The 22950-nt window shown below is 31.4% G+C and overlaps 2 protein-coding genes across 2 annotated transcripts; one reads left to right on the forward strand and one right to left on the reverse strand.

Annotated features, from left to right (window-relative positions):
- Window positions 1-4523: 4523 nt before the first annotated feature.
- Window positions 4524-13933, forward strand: LOC130900601 (calcium-binding protein E63-1). The gene is made up of 5 exons (XM_057811310.1): window positions 4524-4834; window positions 4896-4938; window positions 9373-9516; window positions 12860-13120; window positions 13685-13933. The coding sequence occupies exons 1-5, from the start codon at window positions 4805-4807 to the stop codon at window positions 13711-13713; spliced, it is 507 nt and encodes a 168-aa protein (XP_057667293.1). The 5' UTR covers window positions 4524-4804; the 3' UTR covers window positions 13714-13933.
- A 1788-nt stretch (window positions 13934-15721) lies between these two features.
- LOC130900599 (magnesium transporter NIPA2) lies at window positions 15722-20272 on the reverse strand. The gene is made up of 4 exons (XM_057811307.1): window positions 19582-20272; window positions 19380-19522; window positions 19045-19327; window positions 15722-18013 (listed from the first exon to the last, which is right to left on the reverse strand). Exons 1-4 carry the CDS (start codon window positions 19796-19798, stop codon window positions 17652-17654), a joined length of 1005 nt encoding a protein of 334 aa, XP_057667290.1. The 5' UTR covers window positions 19799-20272; the 3' UTR covers window positions 15722-17651.
- Window positions 20273-22950: the final 2678 nt, after the last annotated feature.

The raw sequence follows: 22950 nt of genomic DNA on the forward strand, positions 1-22950 counted from the left end.
TCATTTTTTTGGTGATACTTTGAAAGCTTGGAATATGCAACACCGGTAAACACAAAGAATGAAATTATCAATAGAATAAATTTCCATTGTGACTCTAAAATACAAAATTTTGGAATGCTCTTCCAAGTTCAATCAAATATTCTGCGTAGACTCCAGAAGTATGAAAATGTGCAAGGTGCCCACATCTAACAAATATAGTTTTTATTTGTTTTTCTTTTATAAGTTGTAGACTAACCATAGCGATTATTGTACATTTCAATTTTTTTCTTATGTAAGTAACATAATGGATACAGTATGCAGTTCAATTAGAAATGTTTGATTGTGTTTTAACTGTCTCCTGTAAGTATTTTTAATATATAATTACAATTTATGATAGATTTCTTCAGAATGTTTCTTTATGGCGAACAACGATCTAAAAATCTACATATCTCCTAAACCATAAATCTTATCGAGTTAAACAAAGAGTACTTTTGTCGAAAAATAGATTGAAAAACTCATTTTTGCTATCTTTAGATTGCACAGGTTTTCTCTGTCAAAGTTTTGTTAACCAATGGGCATATGCCGCCCCTGGCCTTTAGATAGTAGTTAAGAATTATTTATTTAGATAAAAACACTACATGGACATACGTAATCATCCATTAAAAGTTCATAATGTTCAAATATAAAATTTAGAAAATATTCTTAAATATATGTTTGGATTTTGCAGCTTTAAAGGCTTATAACTCAGAAACGGGGTGTCGTATGAGAATTATTTATAAGCATAAATAAAATTTATTAATGCATGTATGTTTTAGATAATATTCCATTCAAGAGTATCAACAGCTTTTGAAAACCCATTAATAAGCAAGATCATTGCCACAAAATAAATTTCTAGAAACTAATCAAGATCAAAAACAGGATCACGTCCCCGACAAATTAGTAGTCTATTTCAAAATTTGTTGTTTTTTTCTACTAAAATTACTTGAACTTATTCAAGAATTTATTTACAAAAGCGGAGTGCATATAAACTTTCGTTTAGACAGTGGCTGATCCACGAATTTGACACGATTCAATTGTTTTATCAACTTTTAGTACAACCAACTTCAAGACTTTTGTTTCAGGATTACCATACTTCAAAAATATTAGCTATAACTTATGTCCATAATATATAGGGCTTTTTATTTCTAGTTAACTTATAATTTATTTTTCGAGTTTTAATAAATTGGCTTGACAAGTGCTTACGTGAAAATTGCCATTACATTAAAATCGCTTTAATTACTATTACTTGATAGGTGAAACAGTGGATGGTGATGAACCTCCTAATAGACCCACTTAAAACTACCGAAGGCCGATATGAAGCTAATCTGACACCTTGGCTTGAATCTTTTAACATCACTAGACAAATTTAGAGCTCGCATGTCTCACTGCTGGGAACTCACTGATGATGTTAGCTGCAGTTTCTTTATCCTCCATGCTCCAAGGATACTCGGGATAGTTCGCGATACTATAGTATGGAGATTGTGTCTTAGATGACCGTGTCTTATTCAAAGACCAGTACCAGTCGACTACACATTTTTAAGTATAGCTGTTGATTGGTAAAACAGACAGAAGAACCATCTTTGCTTGTCACATGTCAGAGGTTTACATCCTTCTCCGCAGACTATTTAAAGATGTAATAGTTCCTTTTAGCAAAATGAACAATGGGCTCTGCCCGGCAAATACGGCTTGGAAGACAATAGCATGCTCCCCAAACTTTTTTTAACATAACTTATTTAATTTTAAGTACCTTTGTAGTGTAGTGAGGATGACAATTTTTAGAAAATACTTCACTTTCTATTTAGAATCCTCATTATTATTTATGCTTCATTGTGATCTCCCGCTGTGTAAATCTTGTCCTACCTCTGTACAAAAGTGGTTCCATAGCTTGTTTTTATGTATTGATACTATAGCTGACTAATTTCTCTTTTAGTTTGCTAATTCATAGTCATCCGATTCTATAGTTTTCAGTTGTGTAGTAATATTAGAACATTTAGTTCGTTTTTACGATTTTTCCGATTGTTATAGTGAATTTTTTGTTGTTTTATTAATTTATTTTATTATGAAAAACTTTGAATGAATTCATTAATTAAACACAGTGTATAATAAAGTTCAAGGAAATATTTTCAATTGAAAAGTCAAACAATAATTTAATCATAAAAAGTACATTGGTAATTTTGTTTATGAAAATATTCCAGTTAAACAACTTGGAAAAAAATTTCCAGGAAGCAACTAAGCAACTTAGGAGTGTATGATTAATTAATAGTTTAATTATTGTGTCAATAAGAGCAAGGTAACTTAGAAACTGGTCGTTTTTAGACTGGAGACATAATAGTAGTATTTTTTTTTATCCAATAATGATTTTAAGAATACAAACAAGGTTATATTGCTGGAATATAGCATAACAAAAATATACAAAGCTAGAATAAGATGCAGGCATCTGAACACAAAAATCTTACGAGTTAACCAAGAACTAAATAAAAAAATACATGGAAATGAAATACAAAAAATATCAAAAGGGCGAAATTATTATGAGGAAGTAACCTCGGGATACTGGGTTCAATTCAAGCCGTTATGAACCTATAACTAAAAGATATTTTATATAAACTAGGATGGTTCCAGAAGTAACTGTTGAAAAATTGGAAAATCTTTGATCACCTAGACATTTTTTGAAGTCTGGCAACAAAAAATAATTCGAAGGGGCTAAATCTGGCGAATATATAGTAAATCAAAGTTTAATTCACTAATTTTGGCCATTGCCATAACGGATGGGTGAGCTGGTGCATTAATGCCACCAAGACCTCCAGACTTAACGCAATTAGGTTTCTATTGTAGAGGATATTTGAAATTAATGCGTGCATCGAGCGCTCGTGAGTCGAGCGCAGAGATTTTATAGGAGGCGGCATCGAATGCATATTTGCAGGTACAAAGACGGTATTTTGGTGCGCCGATATATTATATCTATTAATATTCTTGGGTCTTCGAAATTGTTTTGTGATTTTTCTTTTTAAATGAATTTCTCACAATGATGTGAAGTAATATCAAGTTTTAATAAAAAACTTTTACTAATATTAGATAGACACCGTTACCGAATTGGACGTAAAACTGAAGGGTTTATTTACTGGAGGCGTATTCAGGTAAGAAAAAGCAAGTGTAAAGGTTCACTGAAAACAATTACAGTCAAATACGATGTACTACAAGCAGCGCCTCATCAGTGTATTCCAGATGTAGCTGAATTAACCTAACCTAACCTTCACTTCGGCAGATCAAATTTTCTTATGAGCTCGTCGAATCTTTCGTATTCGACACAAGTAGTGTGCGCTAGATGCACGAAATGTTTTCTAAATTTGCCTGTGCGCTCGATGCACGTGCACTCCTCGCACCCCATCTTTGAAATAGAATGTTACTCAAAGTATTAAAGGATTAAATTGAAAATCTATAAAACAGAAATAGACATACCGGATAAGACTGTTTGAAATTACCTAGACAGCTTTTATCATCACCTGAGAACCTGCCAAGTAATTATTATCAACATCTGCTATGTTAAATCATCCGTTGTGTTGATAGTATTAAAAAAAATTTAAAAAACAAATTTTCCTACTCAAGAAACACACATTTATGTACAAAATTTGCAGGTAAATTCCTTACACTTATCACTCTCAACACCTGAACAAGCTTCGTAGGGTGAACTGTTACGATACTGGATCTGATCCATACTTCTTTTTGAATTTTAATAAGGTCCTTAAAAATATAAGCAGGTTAGGTCTTCGCATTCTTTTTTAGAACTACATCCTTAAACTAAAACATTCCTAATTTTTTTCCATTTTCTACTCGATCTTTGGTTAATATTTCTTGTCGTAAATAAGAAGGAACTGCATGTTCATAAGACTGTTCAGTAAAAATCGGAAAAAAGGTATTGTAGATCTTGAACACGTTGCATAAGATTGATGCTGTCTTGGTGTTACAGGTCTCTGAATTGTTATATGTCTCTGAGACGTTTCATTCAAATGACTTCTTGGTGCCGACCAGCATTTTCGTTGTTTTGATTTTCAATATAAGATCTAGTGGTTGTCTCAGCTGGTTGAAACATCCAGTCTGGAAACTATTTAACAGATTAATGCTCATGTTGACAAAATCATTGACAGCTGTTTCGACACAAGCAGCTTTTATATACGCAGCATCTAATATCTTACTTTTCTGTGAGATTATAAGACATCAACCAGCATCCATTTTTGATTTTTGTAATAAGTGTTGTTATTGACCTTTTCAATTTAAACGAAATTACTGGAATAAAATGTAAAATGTAAATGATATTACTCTAATTTTGAAGGTAGATAATTATCAACTGCTTGGTATGTTTATTTTAAGGATTAGATATTGTTTACATCAATTGAATTACAAGTCTTGATAAGTAGTAAATTATTCATCTCGGGTAAAATAAATATAAATTTCTTATCAGTATTTGATAAAATCCATCATTTTCCATGTTAAAACAGCGCTTTTGAAACATCCAGGTAAATTATAGCGCAGATAAATACAAAAAATAACCTGTGCCAACATTTTTTAATATAACGACCCTGGTTGAAATTGAAATCATTCGAAAAAGTGACATAAACTTTGAGGATAAATATTTTCTGCTCGTCACGTTGGATAGTGTGAGCAAATTGGCAGGAAAAACTGTTAGATGGATCAGTAGTGTATAAACAACATTCGGGTCAAAGTGATAAATATTTGTTAATGCCAATATTAACAGAAAATCATTGCGTTAAATTCAAGATTAAAATTTGTGATGGCAGGATACCAGTTTCAACGAAGAAGGGTTCGTTAAGCTCAATTCTTCTTTCTCTTAGTTCTTCGCTATTTGTTTCTTTATTTTTTAGAGTTCTTCGATTAAAAAGGAATTCAGTGAACATGAATTGGAAGGTTAGTAAGATTCTTTTTATTTATAATTACCTAAATGAATTGGTAAAAGCATAAAGTATAGTCTGGTTATTAAATAACGAGACTGGTTACGAAAAAGAGTTTTATCATAAAAATTATTCTACATTTTATCTGCCGTTTTTCGCTTTTCTGCCTCCATCGACTCAAATCGGATCCCTTTCGAAGCAGATTTTATCTTCGGCAACAAAAAAAAGTCACGCTGTGCCAATACTCCAAACCTAGTAAGTACGGCGGGTGTTCGAGCATTGGAGTGCGCTTACTGGCTCAATACTGCTTCACAGATAGTTGTCCTGGTGTAAAATCGGGCCGTTCTCGCAGTGTCGAGTCTGGTTGACAGTCTGACCCTCTGGAACCCATTCAGTAATCACGATACCGTTAATTCCAAAAAAAAAGCAATCGACATTGTTTTACAATAAAATCATATTCAAATATTTTATTCTAGTAGTCTATAGAAATCTTACATGTCTATAAACCAATAAACAAGATTTTTATTTAAATGAAGAAAATTCTATAAAAAAAATATTAGCGGGTAAGACCAGACACAATTAAAAATTGTGTAAAGATCCACAAACAAAAATGCTGAAAGCTGTTAACCTCCATCAACAACAAGTCTTTAAGATCCAGTTTTCATAACGCTTGATCTTAATTGAATCAATAAATTTTTGTTTTTCTGTTATTGTGTTTCTTTAGTATAATTTAATGATTCTTTTATTCTCGTGCAACTGGCTCTTAAGCTAGGTTCACATTCATTAAGGATTTGAGCAATTTTTTCAAGATGTCTCACACTTTTTTATAAGGTATTAAGGCATAAAAAACAGATCTAGATTAACTTCTTCTTTCTTAACAAAATATAAATTTATGGTTTATATATTACAATGGTATACATTCTATTTAGAATTGTTGTCGCTCAAATTGTGCTCTTTTGAATCTGTTTTTTGTGGGAGGTCTATTACATCGGTACTTAAATACAATGCAGCGTTGACCATTGTTCTCCCTTTTTTCTGCCCTGCATCTTTCTGGTCCATTTACGTACTTCTAAACTTCGCATCTATGTTTTGGTCTTAAATGCAATGTTTTCTCATTTGGTCTCCAATCTCTAATTTTCCTTATCGCCTGTTGTTTTTCCAAAAATTTCAATGTGTCCATACAATCGTAATATTTTTGATTTAATTTTCTGATATTTCATAGTTGGTAAGTCCGCGATATTCATTATTTCCAACTTTCACTGTTCCGTGAATTATCCTTATTCTTTTTCTTTAATAATATATCCTTAGCTGTTCTGCGTCCATATATGTTAATCTCATAATTGACGCCTCGTATGTAACTACTTGTTCTGTCTCAGCCTTGTAGACTCTTAATATGGTTGCTGAGGTTATTCTCTTACTGTGTGTTATGGTTTTATACTTAATAAATCTATATCCTGCATAAACTGTTGGTCTTATCTCGGACGCATCAGCATATACTATTATTTTTTTTGATGTTTTAATGATACTTCCACAAATATTACATGCCCTTACTATGCCATCCACTGCAATGTTGAACAATACTGCTGATAGTTCTTCACCTACCTTGCTTTACCCAAACATTTATTTCAAATTCTACGTATGAACCTTCTTACCATTCCCCTACAATTTGACGAGAGCGATTTGCATCAATTTTATTAAATTTTGAGACACTTTTAATCTACTTTCTACTTCTTTATGTTCAGACTGTCGAATGCTTGTTTAAAATCAACAAATAGCATTTGCATAGCATTTTTCTCAATAGTCTAAAGCATTTTTTCTGATTTAATATTTCATTTATTATAGTTGTTAGTATTTTAGATTCGGTTCATAGTTAATAGTAGAATAGTGTGTGGCCAAGAACCGTTAAGCTTCATAATAGGCCAATCGTCCCACCCTTGAAATGACCAAATGTCCTTTAAGAAGCCGATCAGGCGCTTTGTCTTGAACCCTTTGATGTCACGAGGCAATATGTGAAGCTTGCCCAAGTATATGAACCGAGCTGGGCTCCCACAGATGACGTGGCTTGCAGTTTCTTTCTCCTCCATGCACCAGCGGCACTCGAGGTCGTCCATGATGCCTATATTGTTGAGATGGCATCTTAGATGACCGTACTTTTGTCCCTGCACTTCAAGGTGTGACTCTACATGCTTTCGTTGGCCAGTAAGCCTGAAGAATTGTTGTGTTTTGGCAACTGCCAGTACAAGTGTAGATTTAGCCCAAGCAACACCGTTTATGTCAATACAGACATAACCCCCATTTCAAGTCGCCTAAATGACCTCGAAGCCCGCTATGTGATTCGTACCATAGAATCAAGTAATTCCGCTGCGAAAGAATCCCTTCTCATCCCCTGTACCAACAATATGCGGCCCCTAGGCTCAAAACTCAAAATATAGCACGTTGACCTCCTTGAAACCTACCTCAACTTCCTCGATCATTCCTCCATAACAATCAGATAAATTCCGACCCCCCAACGCCTACCCTACACTGTTCGTCGATTGTCAGTGTTGCAGGTTTTACTGAAAATTGAAAAAGAAAAAAATAATAATAAAACCTCTAAAAAAAAACCCGTTTTAACTTGCAAGTTCCAGTTCGTTTTCTCGGTCAAAAAACCTCGCTAGAAATAGTTAGTCAAACACATCCCAACAAAACCACCACAACCCCAGCTCTGCAGAGGAGCAACTCCTATATCAGGGCTTACTCACACATACCAAAATTCTCCTATCCTACCAAACTTTAACCAACGAATCTCTCTCTCTCTCTTTTAATGACCGTTAAGATACGTAATAGCAATTGCCTTTGTTGTCCCAGTCACCCAAACGAGTTCAATTTTGCAGTTATCACTCACCAATTTCTGAAGGATTCTATTACACTCCAGCACAAGCCTAAAGCACAATATTTTGGCTGTTATAACTTATATGGCAGCTCTACTGTCTGAGCAGCAATAATTTTATCTATAATTAAGATATTCTCACTATATAAATGGTTTAATCCAGTAGATCAGCATAGTTTCTGATTCTATACTATACTATCTCTTTGATCATAAATCTTCTATCGACTAATGCTAGCTTCCCCATATTTCATTATTATATTGTCTGACCCTCTTTGTTGTGGTTCAATTTGTTAATTATAACATTCCAAAATATCTTGGCTACGAAACATTAGGTAGTGGGCAGGACTACACGATGTACAATCCTTGATACACACCGCAAGAAATAAAAAAGCGATGGAAAATGTTATCGCGAGCATCCATTAGTGGATATGCATTGAAAGAAGAAGAATTCTTTTCCTTTTTCATCATTTTCTAGCATTATCATTATCACTTATATTAACTTCTTCATGTTCACTCTCTAAAACCTATTTTTTGTAATGACCTCAAACATCTCGATAGACGTCGAAATGATTATGCTTTGGTGGAGAGGGGAGATAACTAACGCTCGCTACAGTTGGTGTATACACTTGGAGGAGATTAAGTGAGGTTAGGTTTGTCAATTTGACTTTTGCCTAGATATTTTGGGTCATAATTGCCAAAAGAATAGATTTATGTAAAAAATATATATAACCTTTATTGAGGAGCTTTCTATGTACTTTAATTTTTCTTTAAAACATTTTCCTCAAAATCAATATTTTCGAAGATATTAAGAAACATTGTAATTACTTCTTACAGATTAACTTCTTTTATCAAGGATGAGCTTTAGTAAAAGTTTCGGTGAAATCGGGGGTTTTATCTTTTCGGAACTTTGCCCGAAATAATTTTCCATTTTATAGTGTTTTATTTGAATAACCATTTGTTAGAATACATGTTTTCTTCTTTCCAAAGTGCAAAAATGTACAACACACCCATGTATATTATAAATATACATTTTTTCGTATCTTTTTTTGTTACCGAGATATTTTCAAAAATGTAATTTTATAGTTAGTTTTTAATTATTGTCAGTACCCCAAATGAACATTTTTTGAGGTAAAAACGTAAGCTATAATCTAAAAAAAGCTTACATCGAAAACTGCAGTTTTGCTATTCTATGGTAAATGAAATCTTTATTTTATTGGACTGAATTTGAAAATTGAATTATTTTTCAACAATACATAATCTTTTCGACATGAATTCAATGTATATTAACATAAAACAATTTACCGTACAGATAAACAACACGTGAAACTATAAATACTGCCAATATTTACATAGTGAGCTATACTTAAAATCCTATCCTACTTTTAAAATAACTTTTCGCCAAATCACGAACTCGATTTTACCACTTGAAAAATTTCGAATCGGAAAATAAAATCTGGATCTAATCCAACGGTATTTTTATATCATTCATCGTTTTTAATAACTCGATGTAAAATTGTATAACAAATTATCACAAATTAGATTCAGTTGAAATTAAATGCTCAAGTGATATGTCTCTCTTAGGTTTGAAGATAGCTTTTGAGCTGTTGGACAGAAATCAAGATGGACAGGTCACACCGGGAGAATTTAAGATAATGCTGAATAACCTAGGGATTGATATAAAATATGAAAAAGCCGAGGAAATTATCAGGATTGCCAGCCATACAGGTAAAAAAATACCATTTCCTAAAATTAGAGCTGGATGAGGTTGACTATGTGGATACTTCCGCATACTGTATATAGCTTTGAAATTAGAATAGCTTATAGATGTTGATTGTGGACGTTGACAAGGGTTATTTTTGTCCCCCACTCCGTTAATTATTACGTAAACAGCATAAATGCACTAAATTTCTAGTTTAAAATTATAAAAAAACGACTCACTGTTAGTGGTTTTTTTCACAAAATGTGATTAAAAACTAGGATGTAACATTGTCTTCTTATTGCTGCAGTACAGGAAGACAAACTTTGTTGAAAATTATCGTAGATTCAAGTATCAAAGTACGTTGGGTTTCTCAAAGTTCTTGGGAAGCGTTACCTTAGAACTTAAGCAAATTTTCCAGAGTTCCGCAGTAAAAGTTGAAAATAATCTTTAATACGCGTTTTATATGAAAAGTAGAGGTATCAATTTCAAACTATGAGCCTAAGCTATCTGATAATAAGTAAAGAAAGTAATCGGGATAAATCAAGTTGTGCAAAAAGTTCCGGAATCTTCAAAAATATGGGTTTGTTGCGCAATTCAAAGTTTTATTGTTCCGAGGCGGACATTTTCTGAAAGTACATGGATTTTGGTTTCTTTCCCATGAAGAGATAATCTCAAAAGATTAACGGGATGCAAAAATAATGTGATTCTTTTAGATCTCTTTTTCCCCTACTATTTACTTTATTAGAAACTAATAAAAAAGCAGTTCTACGATAGCGTTTCCAAAAAATTGATTGAAAAATAAACTGTTGGTCTTTCCCTCGCGTTTACTTACTTTCAATCATGTTTTATTAAACGACTTGTTGGCAAAAAAGCATTAGATCATTTTTGTGAAAAATTCGATAGATTTTCAATTTTTTTTTCAAAATGTATCTTATCAAGGAATAACCTAGTAGAGATGACGGTAGCCGTGACTTTCTTAGAAAGTATACAATTTATCAATAGTGAACGTTTTCAGTGATTTTGTAAATATGGAAAAAATTTGTCATGTGATACAAAGCTTTTATTTGAAAGGCATTAAATTCTACTCTGGTTGAGACTACTCCTCCGTTATCAACAGTAAAATATTGAGTTTAAACGAGGCCGTACGACCAGGATCGCAGTGGTTGACCAAATAAGGTGACGACTTCAGAATGTTGAAGAAAATCCACAAAGTGGTCCACCACTTCACACCCGAAGAAGGCAAAGACCGTTCCATTCCTAGGCAAGGATATGGCGTCGGTTTTTAGGGATGCACGTGGGATAATTTTCATCGACTATCTTGAAAAAGGAAAACCTATCGACGGCGAGTATTTTACGAACTTATTGCAACGTTTGAGCGAAGAAATCAAGCAAAAAACGGTCATAATTGGCTAAGAAGAAAGTGTTGTTTCATCAAGACAATTCATCAGCTCACACATCCGTTTTTGCAATGACCAAAAGTTTGAAACGATACCTCATGCACCCTATTCGCCAGATTTGGCCCCCTCGGATAATTTTCTGTTCCAATCTTGAAAGAATAGCTCGAATAGCTAGAATAGAAGATTTTCCAATATTGAAGAAGTGATGAAGGATTTCGTTAAAAAATATATATATTTTTTTCAAAATTTTTCTGTTCTCTGTGTTTGGCTAACAATTGTTATTGATACATCTCATAATAAATAGAAAACCAGATTATTCGAACTATATTTTTCTATTTTGACATTTATTGTTAGTAATTTCAGATATTAATTATGATATATTGTTGTTTTATAATGTATACACCAGGTATAATTAGCCAAACGTGATTACGTTGTTATTTTAATTGTATACAAACTAATGTATCATAATTTGAAACATTCTATAAGAGTAGGTAGATATTTAACCTTTAAACAGACAGTTTGTGCCAATTTACTTTAAAAAAGACATGAAGTGAACGCTAATTTAAATACCGAGGATGAAAAATATTTTACAAAATTGAAATACGACTAATTTATTATATATATATATATATATATATATATATATATATATATATATATATATATATATATATATATATATATATATATATATATTATTATTATTATTTTCTAAAACAAAAAGTATTTAAATGACATTGAACACAGCCTTACGTAAACATGAACATCAAATAATTAATTTCAATTCTTATTTTTGTTCTGATGTTTATTTTTGTTGCTGGAAAGAATATAAAAAATGACTTAATAGAAATTTATCTTATCATATAAGACCACGCCTTAATTTTTAGTTTATAAAACTCCAATTTGAGACACTACGACTATATGTTTTCAAAGTATGTATATTTCATTTATATTAAAATGTGAATTTTTATATAATGTTGATAGATCTCTTTAGAATATCTGGCAACGCTGTAAACAGTGTTATATGATCGCAACTGGCGTGAAATTTTAACAATATTCGTCTTTATTTTTTGATTGGTATTTAAATATATTATGTTATAAAATATTGATAATTGCATTTTTACTTTAATTAGATACATATAATATAAAAATAAATGAATATTTTTCATTATTAATTATAAAAAATGTAGTAGGTACCTGTATGGTTGAAAAAAAAGTTTTAATGTCTTCAACAGAATAGACAAATACGTAGGAGAATAAATTAAGAAAACAATAAAAATTTTATTACCTATAACTCATATTTCCATGTACCACGTGATGGTACTAGTGTGTGATACCACATAATTAATTTTGTACCAATAAAAACTAAAAGACTTTCGGAAGATTTGCTGAATAATATACAGCCATACTACAATAATACTTATTTTCAATTTATACTGATTTTAAAACTGATAAACTGATAAATAAACTGACATTCAAATAAATAAGTTTTCTATAATTATTTGGCTTGAAATAATTGGGGATTATATCCAAATAGCAATTTTTATTCATAAACTGCTTTTATAAACTTTACACTCGAGGGGCTAAATCGTCTTCCACAGGCTCGCACATGAGCAATTATTTTAGGGATTATCTCTATTCAAAGATAAACTTCGGTTGGGTTAGATGAAATTCAATCCAAATCGGGTAGTTTATCTTTTCGAAACTACGCCTTAAATCTATTTCTCTTTCTAATAAATCCATTAAAAAAATAATATAAATAAATAAAATAATAAATAACTGGATTTTTATCTAATATAATGAATTGTTCATTATAATTCAATCAATCATCCACTTCCATGCTATAATTCCAATAAAATGGGGGCGCTCATCAACTACACCCGATAATCGACCTATATTTTGCGTGAAATTTTAACGATTTACTATTCTCCAGTCCTCGTAAGTATATTATTGAATAATTTTTATCTTGTAGGCTCCAATTTAATTGATCAAAATGATTTTCTATCTTTCGTTAAACATATCCAACAGGCATGTCCAGGTGACGGGGATGAAGATTTAATCAGTGATTTGAAAGCAGCTTTTCAAGTTTTTGATCTAGACGGTGATGGTTATATTACAAAAGAAGAACTGAAAACTGCTATGGAAATGATTGGAGAAGCTATCACAGATAACCAGTTAGATCTAGTAATTCGATTGGCAGATACTGACAAAGATGGAAGAATAAATTATGAAGGTAAGGAACATATCGTTACTTGTAACTTCTGTCATATTCTTACGGAGTCAATTATTATCACAAATTGTGCTGACACCAACTCGTAATTACAAGTAATTTTTAAAAACAATTAATGGAGCTGGTTACAATAATCAATCGTACGTAGATAACTAAAATAACACGTCCACAATCTTCTTTGTGTGATTTTAGAATGAATCGTTATTTTCTTTCCCGTACCCATCTCAAGTTCGCAGCGCAGCGGCCTTCGTAGAAATACCCATCAAGCTCGCTTGCCAAGTCGTTCACAATATATGTGCATTTCTAATTATTTATAATGGCAGTTTTAATTCATCTGAATAAAAAATTATTCGACAAAAATTGGATTAGAGTAACTCCTCCAATTGTATGAAAACAAATAACTATGTACGAATCGAACAAAAGGAACTGATATTTTAACTAGGGTACTATATAGTCCAGTTACATTAATTTCCTTTCGAACAAAGTCTAATTCGACTGTACTAATGTACAATCCAAATAAAATTGAAATTTTTCTTCCAAGTCTTAAAATTATTTTTTTATTTCCAGAATTCGTAAAGTTGTTAACATCGCAATGAGGAAAATTAAAAGATTAAAATGGTTCTTATACTCTTTTGTAAATATTTAATAACGAAAACGAAAAGCCTGGCTGTGATCTCCATTGTCAAAGTATATCAGTAAGCTAACGTTTGACTGGATTGAAATCGACAAAAATCGTATTTTATTTTTTATGTACATTTAGCTGTAAATAAAAATGATAAAGATTATATTGAAATATATTTTTACTACGCATCATAACCTTAAGGTATTTTTATGACATGTTTTTTAAATGCCAAGTTGATCCATACTCGATAAACAACGTATATGTGTTATTTATTACATCTTAACTTATTTTTGGATAAAGTATTTGATATGATAAATCGCTCAGTTGGTGCAGTAATGCCAACATTAACAAAAGAAAATCACCAATTTAAAGAATAATATTGAAATAATTGGTCAAACGCTAATAACATTTTAACGAAAACTTCATAATAATGTTCTTTTCTACCTATAACTATTTTCTTCACCAGTCCAATCAAGGTCAACAATAACATGTATTGAAATCTTTTAGGTGGTGAATTGATTCTTTTGTCATATTCTCTATCTAAAGATCATTTCGAGTCACGTGATTTGAAACGTCGGGTATATCGTCGTGGCGGACAGGAAAACAAAAACTTTTTTTCATTTGTGTGTAGAGAATTGAATGTTTCGAGCGGTTTTTTCATTCAAATGAATAACTTTGACCAAAAAAAAAAGAACATAAAACACCACTGCTAATAATAAATTTATTATGAATAACGCAATATTTGTATATATATAACAAAATGGCGGCGGGTTGTCACGCCATCCCGAAATGACCTATTGAGATTTTTTTTCAAAAGTTACGTGTTTCGTGCTCTTCTGATTCTAAATATTTTTATCAAGTTGATAAAAACTGAACTTTTAACCCGATAATGATCTGAATGACGATCGGAAATTAAACGAAGTGTCTTAACCATAGACATTATAATACCCACTAGACTGCGCATTCTAATACTAGAACGAAATATAAATAAAGTTACAATACAATTATCTCTGTCAAATATTACTACTAATTTTTTTATCACACTCTTTCTCTAATCTCTTATTGCATTCACCAATCACCGTATAGTTGAACAATGATGCCTCTAAATAGACCATAGGTTGCTTCTTCTTAAAGTTGGCATAACTTTTCAATAAAAAAGGTATATGAATCGCACAGTCTAGAACATATTTTTAATAATAGTATTAAATATATAGTCTATAGTATTATTATAGTATTACTTAGTCTATGGTCCATGTATTATATTTTCTGTCTTCTTTTTTCCAAAACAAATCTGTCTTGTTTTTTATTTCTACCGTGGTACACTTGCGGGAACATGCATCAGCTGATTCTTTGGTTTCCTTTATTAATTTTCTGTATAGAATTAAGTAAGTCTGATGATAAATGTGATAAACAGGCTAGGGATATCGAATTTTTCAGCTTTTTTGTTAATATTAAATATTTGGTGTAAAATTAATGTTGGTATATCGCTGATAACTGCTCAGTACCCAACATATATTTAAAAACTGAATAAATATTTAAAACTATGGATATTACATGAAAAATCATAGAAACATCACTTAGTTCAAGTAATAGAAATAAAAGGTTCTGTAAGTAGTTTTGAATTTAAAATTCCCGCCGAAAACCAAACGCAGCGCTCAAAAACTGATACAAAACTCGTTCTGTGGTTAGTATCTGCTATCAGCCAATAGATGAACTGATCCAGGTTCTTAGTTTTCACAATGCATGCATGAAAACGATTTATCAATTCAATGCAAAAAGGCACGCAAAAAATTTAGTACGGCGAACACGATTTCACTGAAGTGGCAATAGTAGTAGACTGAAAAACCGCTATGGGGTTCAAAACTTGTAACTGTATAAATGATTGTACCAGATATATTAGTCAAAACAGATGAAGCGTATTTGTTGTGAAATTCGTTGGGATTTTTTGATGACACCTCGTAGATAAGTAATAGTTGAATAAATAGAAAAACAAAAGTAAGTTTTATTCAAAACTGACATCATAATATTAGTTTTTTATCTTAATTTACTAATATCACAACATAATATTCTAAACAGCTCATTATTGAAACGTTGAAACAAATTATTAATACAAAGACTTATTATGATCACAAAAGAATTAGTTTGCATATAAAAAATAAAAACATAATCTTTCAAACAAAATTAGTTTGTTTTTCATAAAATAATTATTAGGTTATTATTTTGAACGTGGCTCCACCCTATTTTTGGTCATAAGAAATCGAGAAATTAATTTGTTTTTTGTTAATAAAAGTGTTGAAATTTTGGTTTTTAAACTTGGGTCTCTCAAAATTTTTAAAAATATTAATTTTTCAGCTTTTTCAAAATGTTTATCAATATGTAAAAATTGTTCTATTTATAATAATAAATTCTTCATTTTTGTACGTACTTTCCTAAAAATATAATAAGACATTCTTCGAAAACATTTTTACACACAGTTTTTAGAAACAAATGTGGAACCTTATGATTTTTAAATTTTTTTCTTAACCAAAAAAATGTTGAAATTTTGGTTTCCAACCTCAAATTTCATTTTCATCTCAAATGCGCTAAAAAATAAAAAAAAATTATTGAAAATAGTCTTGTATCATACCAATCATTTTCCAAGCAAAAATATTTGCTATTGAAAAATGTGTTCAGTTCAATCTATAAAGGCATTATCGCAAACAGAAGCTAGGCAACAAGAATAAAGTTACCCTGCAATGGATTCTGTGAAACACCAGAGCGAAGAGAAATGACATAGCTGACAAACTAGCTAAAGTATGGGGCCGACAAATCTTTCATAAGACCTGAACTTTTTTGTGGTATCAACTACAAAACAATAGAAAAAGCACTGGAAAAGCAGTTAGATGGGGGTAAAGCCAGTTACTGGGACAATCTACATGGGTTGAGATAAGCAAAGTCACTCCGGGAAAGCTATAACCAATATAGGCAAAAGCAGAAATCCTGTCAGGTCACTACCGCTTCAATAAGAAACCTAAAGGCGCTAGACTCTACAGAAAATGCAGCATGCAGATTCTGTTGCACAGAGGACGAAACCTCTATCCACATTGTCTCGAAGTGTCATCTGTAAACACTGAGGATTTCCAGTATCACAGGAAGAAAGGGGGACACAATTAATACTTTTGGTCACGGTGTACATGGTACTCTAAGATATACTTACATAGGTCTCATTTTTATCTTAAATGCGTCTAAAAAATAGAAAAAATTAAGAAAAGACTATTGAATATATTAATTTTTCAATTTTTTTATGACAAAAAATGTAGTTAGTGGAGTCTATCTAATATTTTAACATTTTCAGTCACAATTTATTCAGTTAATGATATTTATATTTAAATCCCTGTCTTCTATTGGCATCAATGATATATTTACAATAGATTTGCTATGAATAATCGAAATAGAATGAGGATTCAAATCACCATTTAATCTTAATTAACTATTTTATTAACTTTGACAATACTTTAGGAATCTCAGAATATGATGAGAAGCAGATTGAATTCATAGCATGATGCACTTTAATTTTTTCCCATTTCTTCAATAATGTACTATTTGAATCAAGCACAATATATTGTAAAAGATGAAAAAAAATTAAGACCAATTAACCTTTAATCTCTGCAAGAAGATGAATTGGTTATTGAATTGCATGTGAAACAATCTAATTGTTTAAGAAATTAGTGTAATGGTAGTAAACAATTCAGTATTACTAAAAGAGTAAGTACTGATAGGATAACAACAAATTAATTTTAATGTCTAGTACACATAATAATCAGCTAAGAAATTTGAGTATATAAGTTTTACCAATCCTCAACTTGTTAAAAGACATTTCTATTTTTTTGTTAAAAATTAGAACAAGTACATATGAATTTTAAGCTCTACTATTCAAACATATCTAGAAAAGAAGTTGTTTTGAGTTCCATACTGAATGGAACTTGTTCTTTGTTGAACTTGTACGGTCGATACATCTTTAAAATAGTGTAACAAAAATATGGCAATGATAGTAACGAGAAATCCGCATAATGCACCTAACATATCGATGCCGTTCATTTTCTTCCATTCTTCAAATAAAATAGAGGATGCAATAATAACAAATGTTGTGAACATAACATAGTAAATGGGTGTAACAACACTAGTACTGAATAGATCGAGGGATTTGTTTAAGTAGTTCATTTGGATGCATATGCAAAATAAAATGATGAGAGATAATACAAACAGTAACCAGTAGTTTGTAACGCCATCATTCACTGAAATAAAAAAGGAAAATTACTTATTATTATTAAATATGTTTATAATCATGTACTTTAACTCCCCCCTATGTGGTGTTCAAAAATATTGCAATATAAGTATTAGAATGTTTCGTGATATGGATATTGTGGTACCAGTTCAATCTTTCTCTTCGAATACATTACTGAATAAAGCTGTCAAGAAAGAAACCAGAATGGTAACCTGTAACTTTCATAATTCATCATATGACAACTAAAAGGAGGTACTGGTCACTTGGGTAGGAGTTTAAGGTTATATCTACCCAATTTTAAGCAGTTATATATTATTTATCTCAATCTGTTTTTAATGTTGGTTTTCTCATACAGCTCAAAATATTGGACACTTGAGAGCTAATTAGAGTCAATATATTAAGTAATGTGAAACGTGGCAGGAGATGGTTTAGAATTCCCTGGACTGAAAATAAAGCTGGAAGAGTTAAGTATAACCACCAGTTTATCATCAAGAAAATTTTGGTAGTGAATTGTTCTGAATTCCCTGGACTGTGAAGAGAACTGGAAGAGTTGAGTTTAACCACCAGATTAACATCATTATGCATGAAGAAAGTGTTTGTGTGTAGTGTTAAGAATTCCCTGGAATATGAGATGAACTGAAAGAGTTAAGTATAACCACCAGACTTATATCATTATACACGAAAGAAGTGTTGTAATATTTTGAATACATAACTAAAAGACAAGATGACAATATAGATGGTCTTACAGTGATAGAGAAAGTCCAGGACGTTCTGATCAAATCAAACAAGTCATAGATCAACCTCTTTATACATCATTACATCAGGCTGGAGATTGAGAATATGGAAGGAGATAATAAAAAAGAAAATAGAAATAATCGAAAGAGATTATAACCCTCATAATAGGAAACAAGCAGAGAGTATTATTTATATAGAAAAATAGTGTACAAAAAAATCTGCTAACAATTGAATTTAATTGCTTATTCTTCAATTTAGTTAATAACATTCAAGTCATACCTTTATTAAAACTAGAATAATACAAACCTGAATTTTCTCTTATGGTTAATCCAAGTGCCTTACAAGCCATTACTGTGAAGCTACCAACAGATGAGCATAGTAATAAGTATATTGCAACATAGCGAGTACCATATTTTGGACCAATAAAAAATAATATTAATAATGCTATCATAGCTATAATAATAACATAATTAATAAATGCCATATTTTGAGTCTGTTTTAATAATTCATCTGTTGAAGGAACCATGTCATCTTTTGGTGAATGTATAACTAAAACAGTGGATCCTAAGACGCATAGCAGGCAGCCTAACTAAAAATTGTGTAGCTATTGAAAAATATAAAATAAGCTTATGAACACTTACTTTTCCAAATATGTTCAATTTTTCGTTTAAAAATTTTGAAGCTAGCACAGCGGAAACTAGTACACTAAGTGCACCTAAAGGTGTAACCAGTGAGGCAGGAGCAAAAGCATAAGCTGCAAAATTTGCAAGTTCTCCAATTCCCACTAAAATATTGTGTGTATAGTTGAAATTAAGTTAGTCAAATAAATAAAAAATAACGTACTTGAAAGTAACCCTAGCCACCACATCCAATCTACTAAGTATCCAAAACCTCCAGCACCAGCTCTTACACCTCTTTTACTTAGCCTTATTAAAGAAATTTTTTTAATAATAAAACTGGATCCAATGAACACGGAAGAACTTATCGCTAAACATAATCCTATATACGAGCTACCGTTTGGGTATATTTTAATTTTTTCTGCCGATGTAGTTGCCTCCATTACTATTTTTTTTCCTTTTAACACATAAAAAGCTGTTGAAAATCAAAATATCTATTGCACAACATATTTCTTATCTAATTATCTTTTGTAAAATAATACTCTAGTAAACAAAGTCGAAGGTTATGATGTGCTTTTCTTAAATAACCGGCATTTTTTTATTTCTGCTTCTTTTTATTTTTCGTAACTTTGACGAGTCAGTTAACAAGTTACAATAACCACTAAGTTTCCATAGGTTTCGTTATACAAATATAATTTATAATTTTCCAAATGAAATAAGATTAAGTTGATTAATTTTCGTTAATTCGTTGAAAATCAATAATAGACACATATAATCTGTTTTTATATAAAATCGGTAGTAGAAATATATAATTTGTGGATCAGTTTCAGATTTCTTACTAATTTTGAATTATTCTAGGAATAATATTCAAAGATCTTTCGTTCAAGACCCAGTGTAACACAAGTAGGTCACAAACTACCGTGATCTCTGATGTAAGTGTGCTATTCTGGGGTTTTATCTAAACAGAAAACTTTTAATATTTTTATTTTATTAGTTTATGTTATGGGGAAATAAACTCATCCCGATACCAATTTAAGCACATTGGTAATTTAAATATTATTTTTGTACGAGAATTTAATTCTTAGGATATTTTTTACACGAAAAATGCATAAAAAATTCATTCTACGTAATATCGAATTAACTTTGAGTTGTCCAAACTTGGAAGAGATTTCATCAAATCCCTAATAAATGAGAATAATATATAGGGGAAAGTGGGGATATTTCATCTATAGGGACACTTGATATCTGTTTTAGTAACTAACTACATTGAACGCATTAGGTATTACTTGATGTGATTTTAGAACAGCTTTTTTGTTTTCTGTCTACTATAAATATATTTAATCTAGTTTTATGCTCCACAGGGGTGTTGTGTAGTGTATTATAACATTTTTATGTAATTTACCACTTTTTTAGGTTATGTTTAGGTTGTATTTTAATTTTGAACATTTGTGATCTCGGAAGAGCTAATTTTATGACCAGAGTCTCCCTTAGTAGAAGTTTTATGAACGCCTATTGTCGGAATTTCGACAAATAAATTCAATTTTTTCATTTCCTAAATAAATAAATCGGGTAACTGTGAATTTATATAAGAGACAGTCAATTAAATAAGGGTCCCAACGAATTTTCACAATGAAAAACATGTTTATTAGCATAAAATAATACATGGTTCGAAAGCTTAGACTTCCCGCTATCTTTCGAATTAACCTCCGTTTAGATGAATGCATTTTTTCTAGCTTCTTTATGCCCGAGTCATAGAAGTCTGTCGCCGCACCGCGAAAATATTTTAAAGTATATTTTTTCAAGTTTCTTTAATGCGGAAAAGAGATCGTAATCACTAGGGGCTGCTTCTACGCGATGCCTTTTGTTGTCATCCATCAGCATTTTGGGGCCCACTTTACACAAATGTTGGCATATCCTAAACGGTCTCTACATTGTTTTTTCCACTTTCGCAGTCACTTTGTCCGAAAACGTTGATCGGTCAAAACTATTGTTCGTCATGAATCTCTGTATATACGATTTTGAATTATCTGCATTATTTATGCACACACATACAATTTTCCTTATATACATCATACAGTTGAGTATGAATGTCCATCGAAGGAACGTTTTTTGCATACAAAAAACGATCACAGAGCGTAATTCGGCTTGAATATTAAACAGAAATTCAATCTTTCACGGGTATAAAGACAATAATGAATGTTGTATACGGCTCACTGAGGCGGTAACTGGGTGAAAGGGAGCCAAACTACACGCCAGTTTCGTCAAATCCCGCCTGACAATGTTCATAGCTTCCGCAATTTCATTGGTAAATTTATTGAATGGACAACCCTGGTGTGGGTGTGCCTGAAAAGCTCCAATAAGGGTCAATGTGCAAACAAAAAGTTGTAAGTCAAAATTGATATTGAATTTTAATTCATACACCAGAGAAATTAGAATTATGGCCGATTCATAAACTTGACTTTCCGTTTGCTGTTACAAAATTACAAACATTGAAATGCATAAGACCATTTGTAATAGACATTCAACATAAACGAATTTTATCTTTTCGTTTTGAGTTTGTCCCAATAAAAAAATTTTCGTTATTTTCGATAAATACCGGATTAAAAACAAAAGCACAAAAATATCACGAAAACAAAAATCATTAAACACATCGAAAAGAATAACAAAATTAGTGGGTTAACAGTAGAAATAGTAAGCGGGTACGACAAAGGTATAGGGAAATCAATGAGTGCAAGAGAGATGTTACAGTGATGTAGGTCTCGTGACGTCACAGGAGGCACCGACATTTTTATTCCAATAGCCGGCCATTGTCAATACACGTAGCGCCACCTTTTCAGTTTTTACCCGCTTAAAGCCGTTGAACGTCAAAAACATAACCTCACTTACCTAGTGTAGTTTATAGCTGCAGATACCCTGAAAAATTATTTCTTTGGGTGAAAAGCTGATAGAATTTGTTTATATAATAAACAGTCGGCTGGGTACAAGAAAACTAAAATTTGGCATAATATAGGGAATCTTTTCCCCGTTTGAAATTTCCATGATAAAATTGGTGATTAACTTCATGATCTATTCGACAATCAGGTTTTCTTATTGAATGTTTTATTAAGTCTCTGCTCGATAAGTTCAAAAGTTGATCATATAAACCCCGATTCATTCATTTATAATAAAAAAGTTCGTCTGGATCTACTTCGTTCATTTTAAAATATTTTGTAGTAGAGTAACTGTAGATATTTTTATGCATCTACTTTTAAGGTTATGTTCACTAGCGAGCCGTCGTCATGTTCACTTTTATTCTGTGTCCTGCTTTAATAAAAATTTTAGTTCAACAGGTACGTCAAGTTCGTGAATAGGGTGTAGAATTTGCTACGAACGTCAAACGTCACTCGCGAAAGGTAACGGCAAACGTAAATTTAAGGTTATGAATCAGCTTTTAGAGGCAGAATAAGGAAGAAGAAAATATAAATAAAACTTTATGAAGATATTTGCGTAAGCAGTTATGATAGTTTAGATGACGTAGACCCAGTTTCAGTTCCAGATAAGGATAGTGACACTTCTGGAAGTGGAGATGGACAGTTTCTTGTAGAAATGTACTTCT

This window comes from Diorhabda carinulata, chromosome X, assembly GCF_026250575.1.
Source record: "Diorhabda carinulata isolate Delta chromosome X, icDioCari1.1, whole genome shotgun sequence".
Taxonomy (NCBI): domain Eukaryota; kingdom Metazoa; phylum Arthropoda; class Insecta; order Coleoptera; family Chrysomelidae; genus Diorhabda; species Diorhabda carinulata.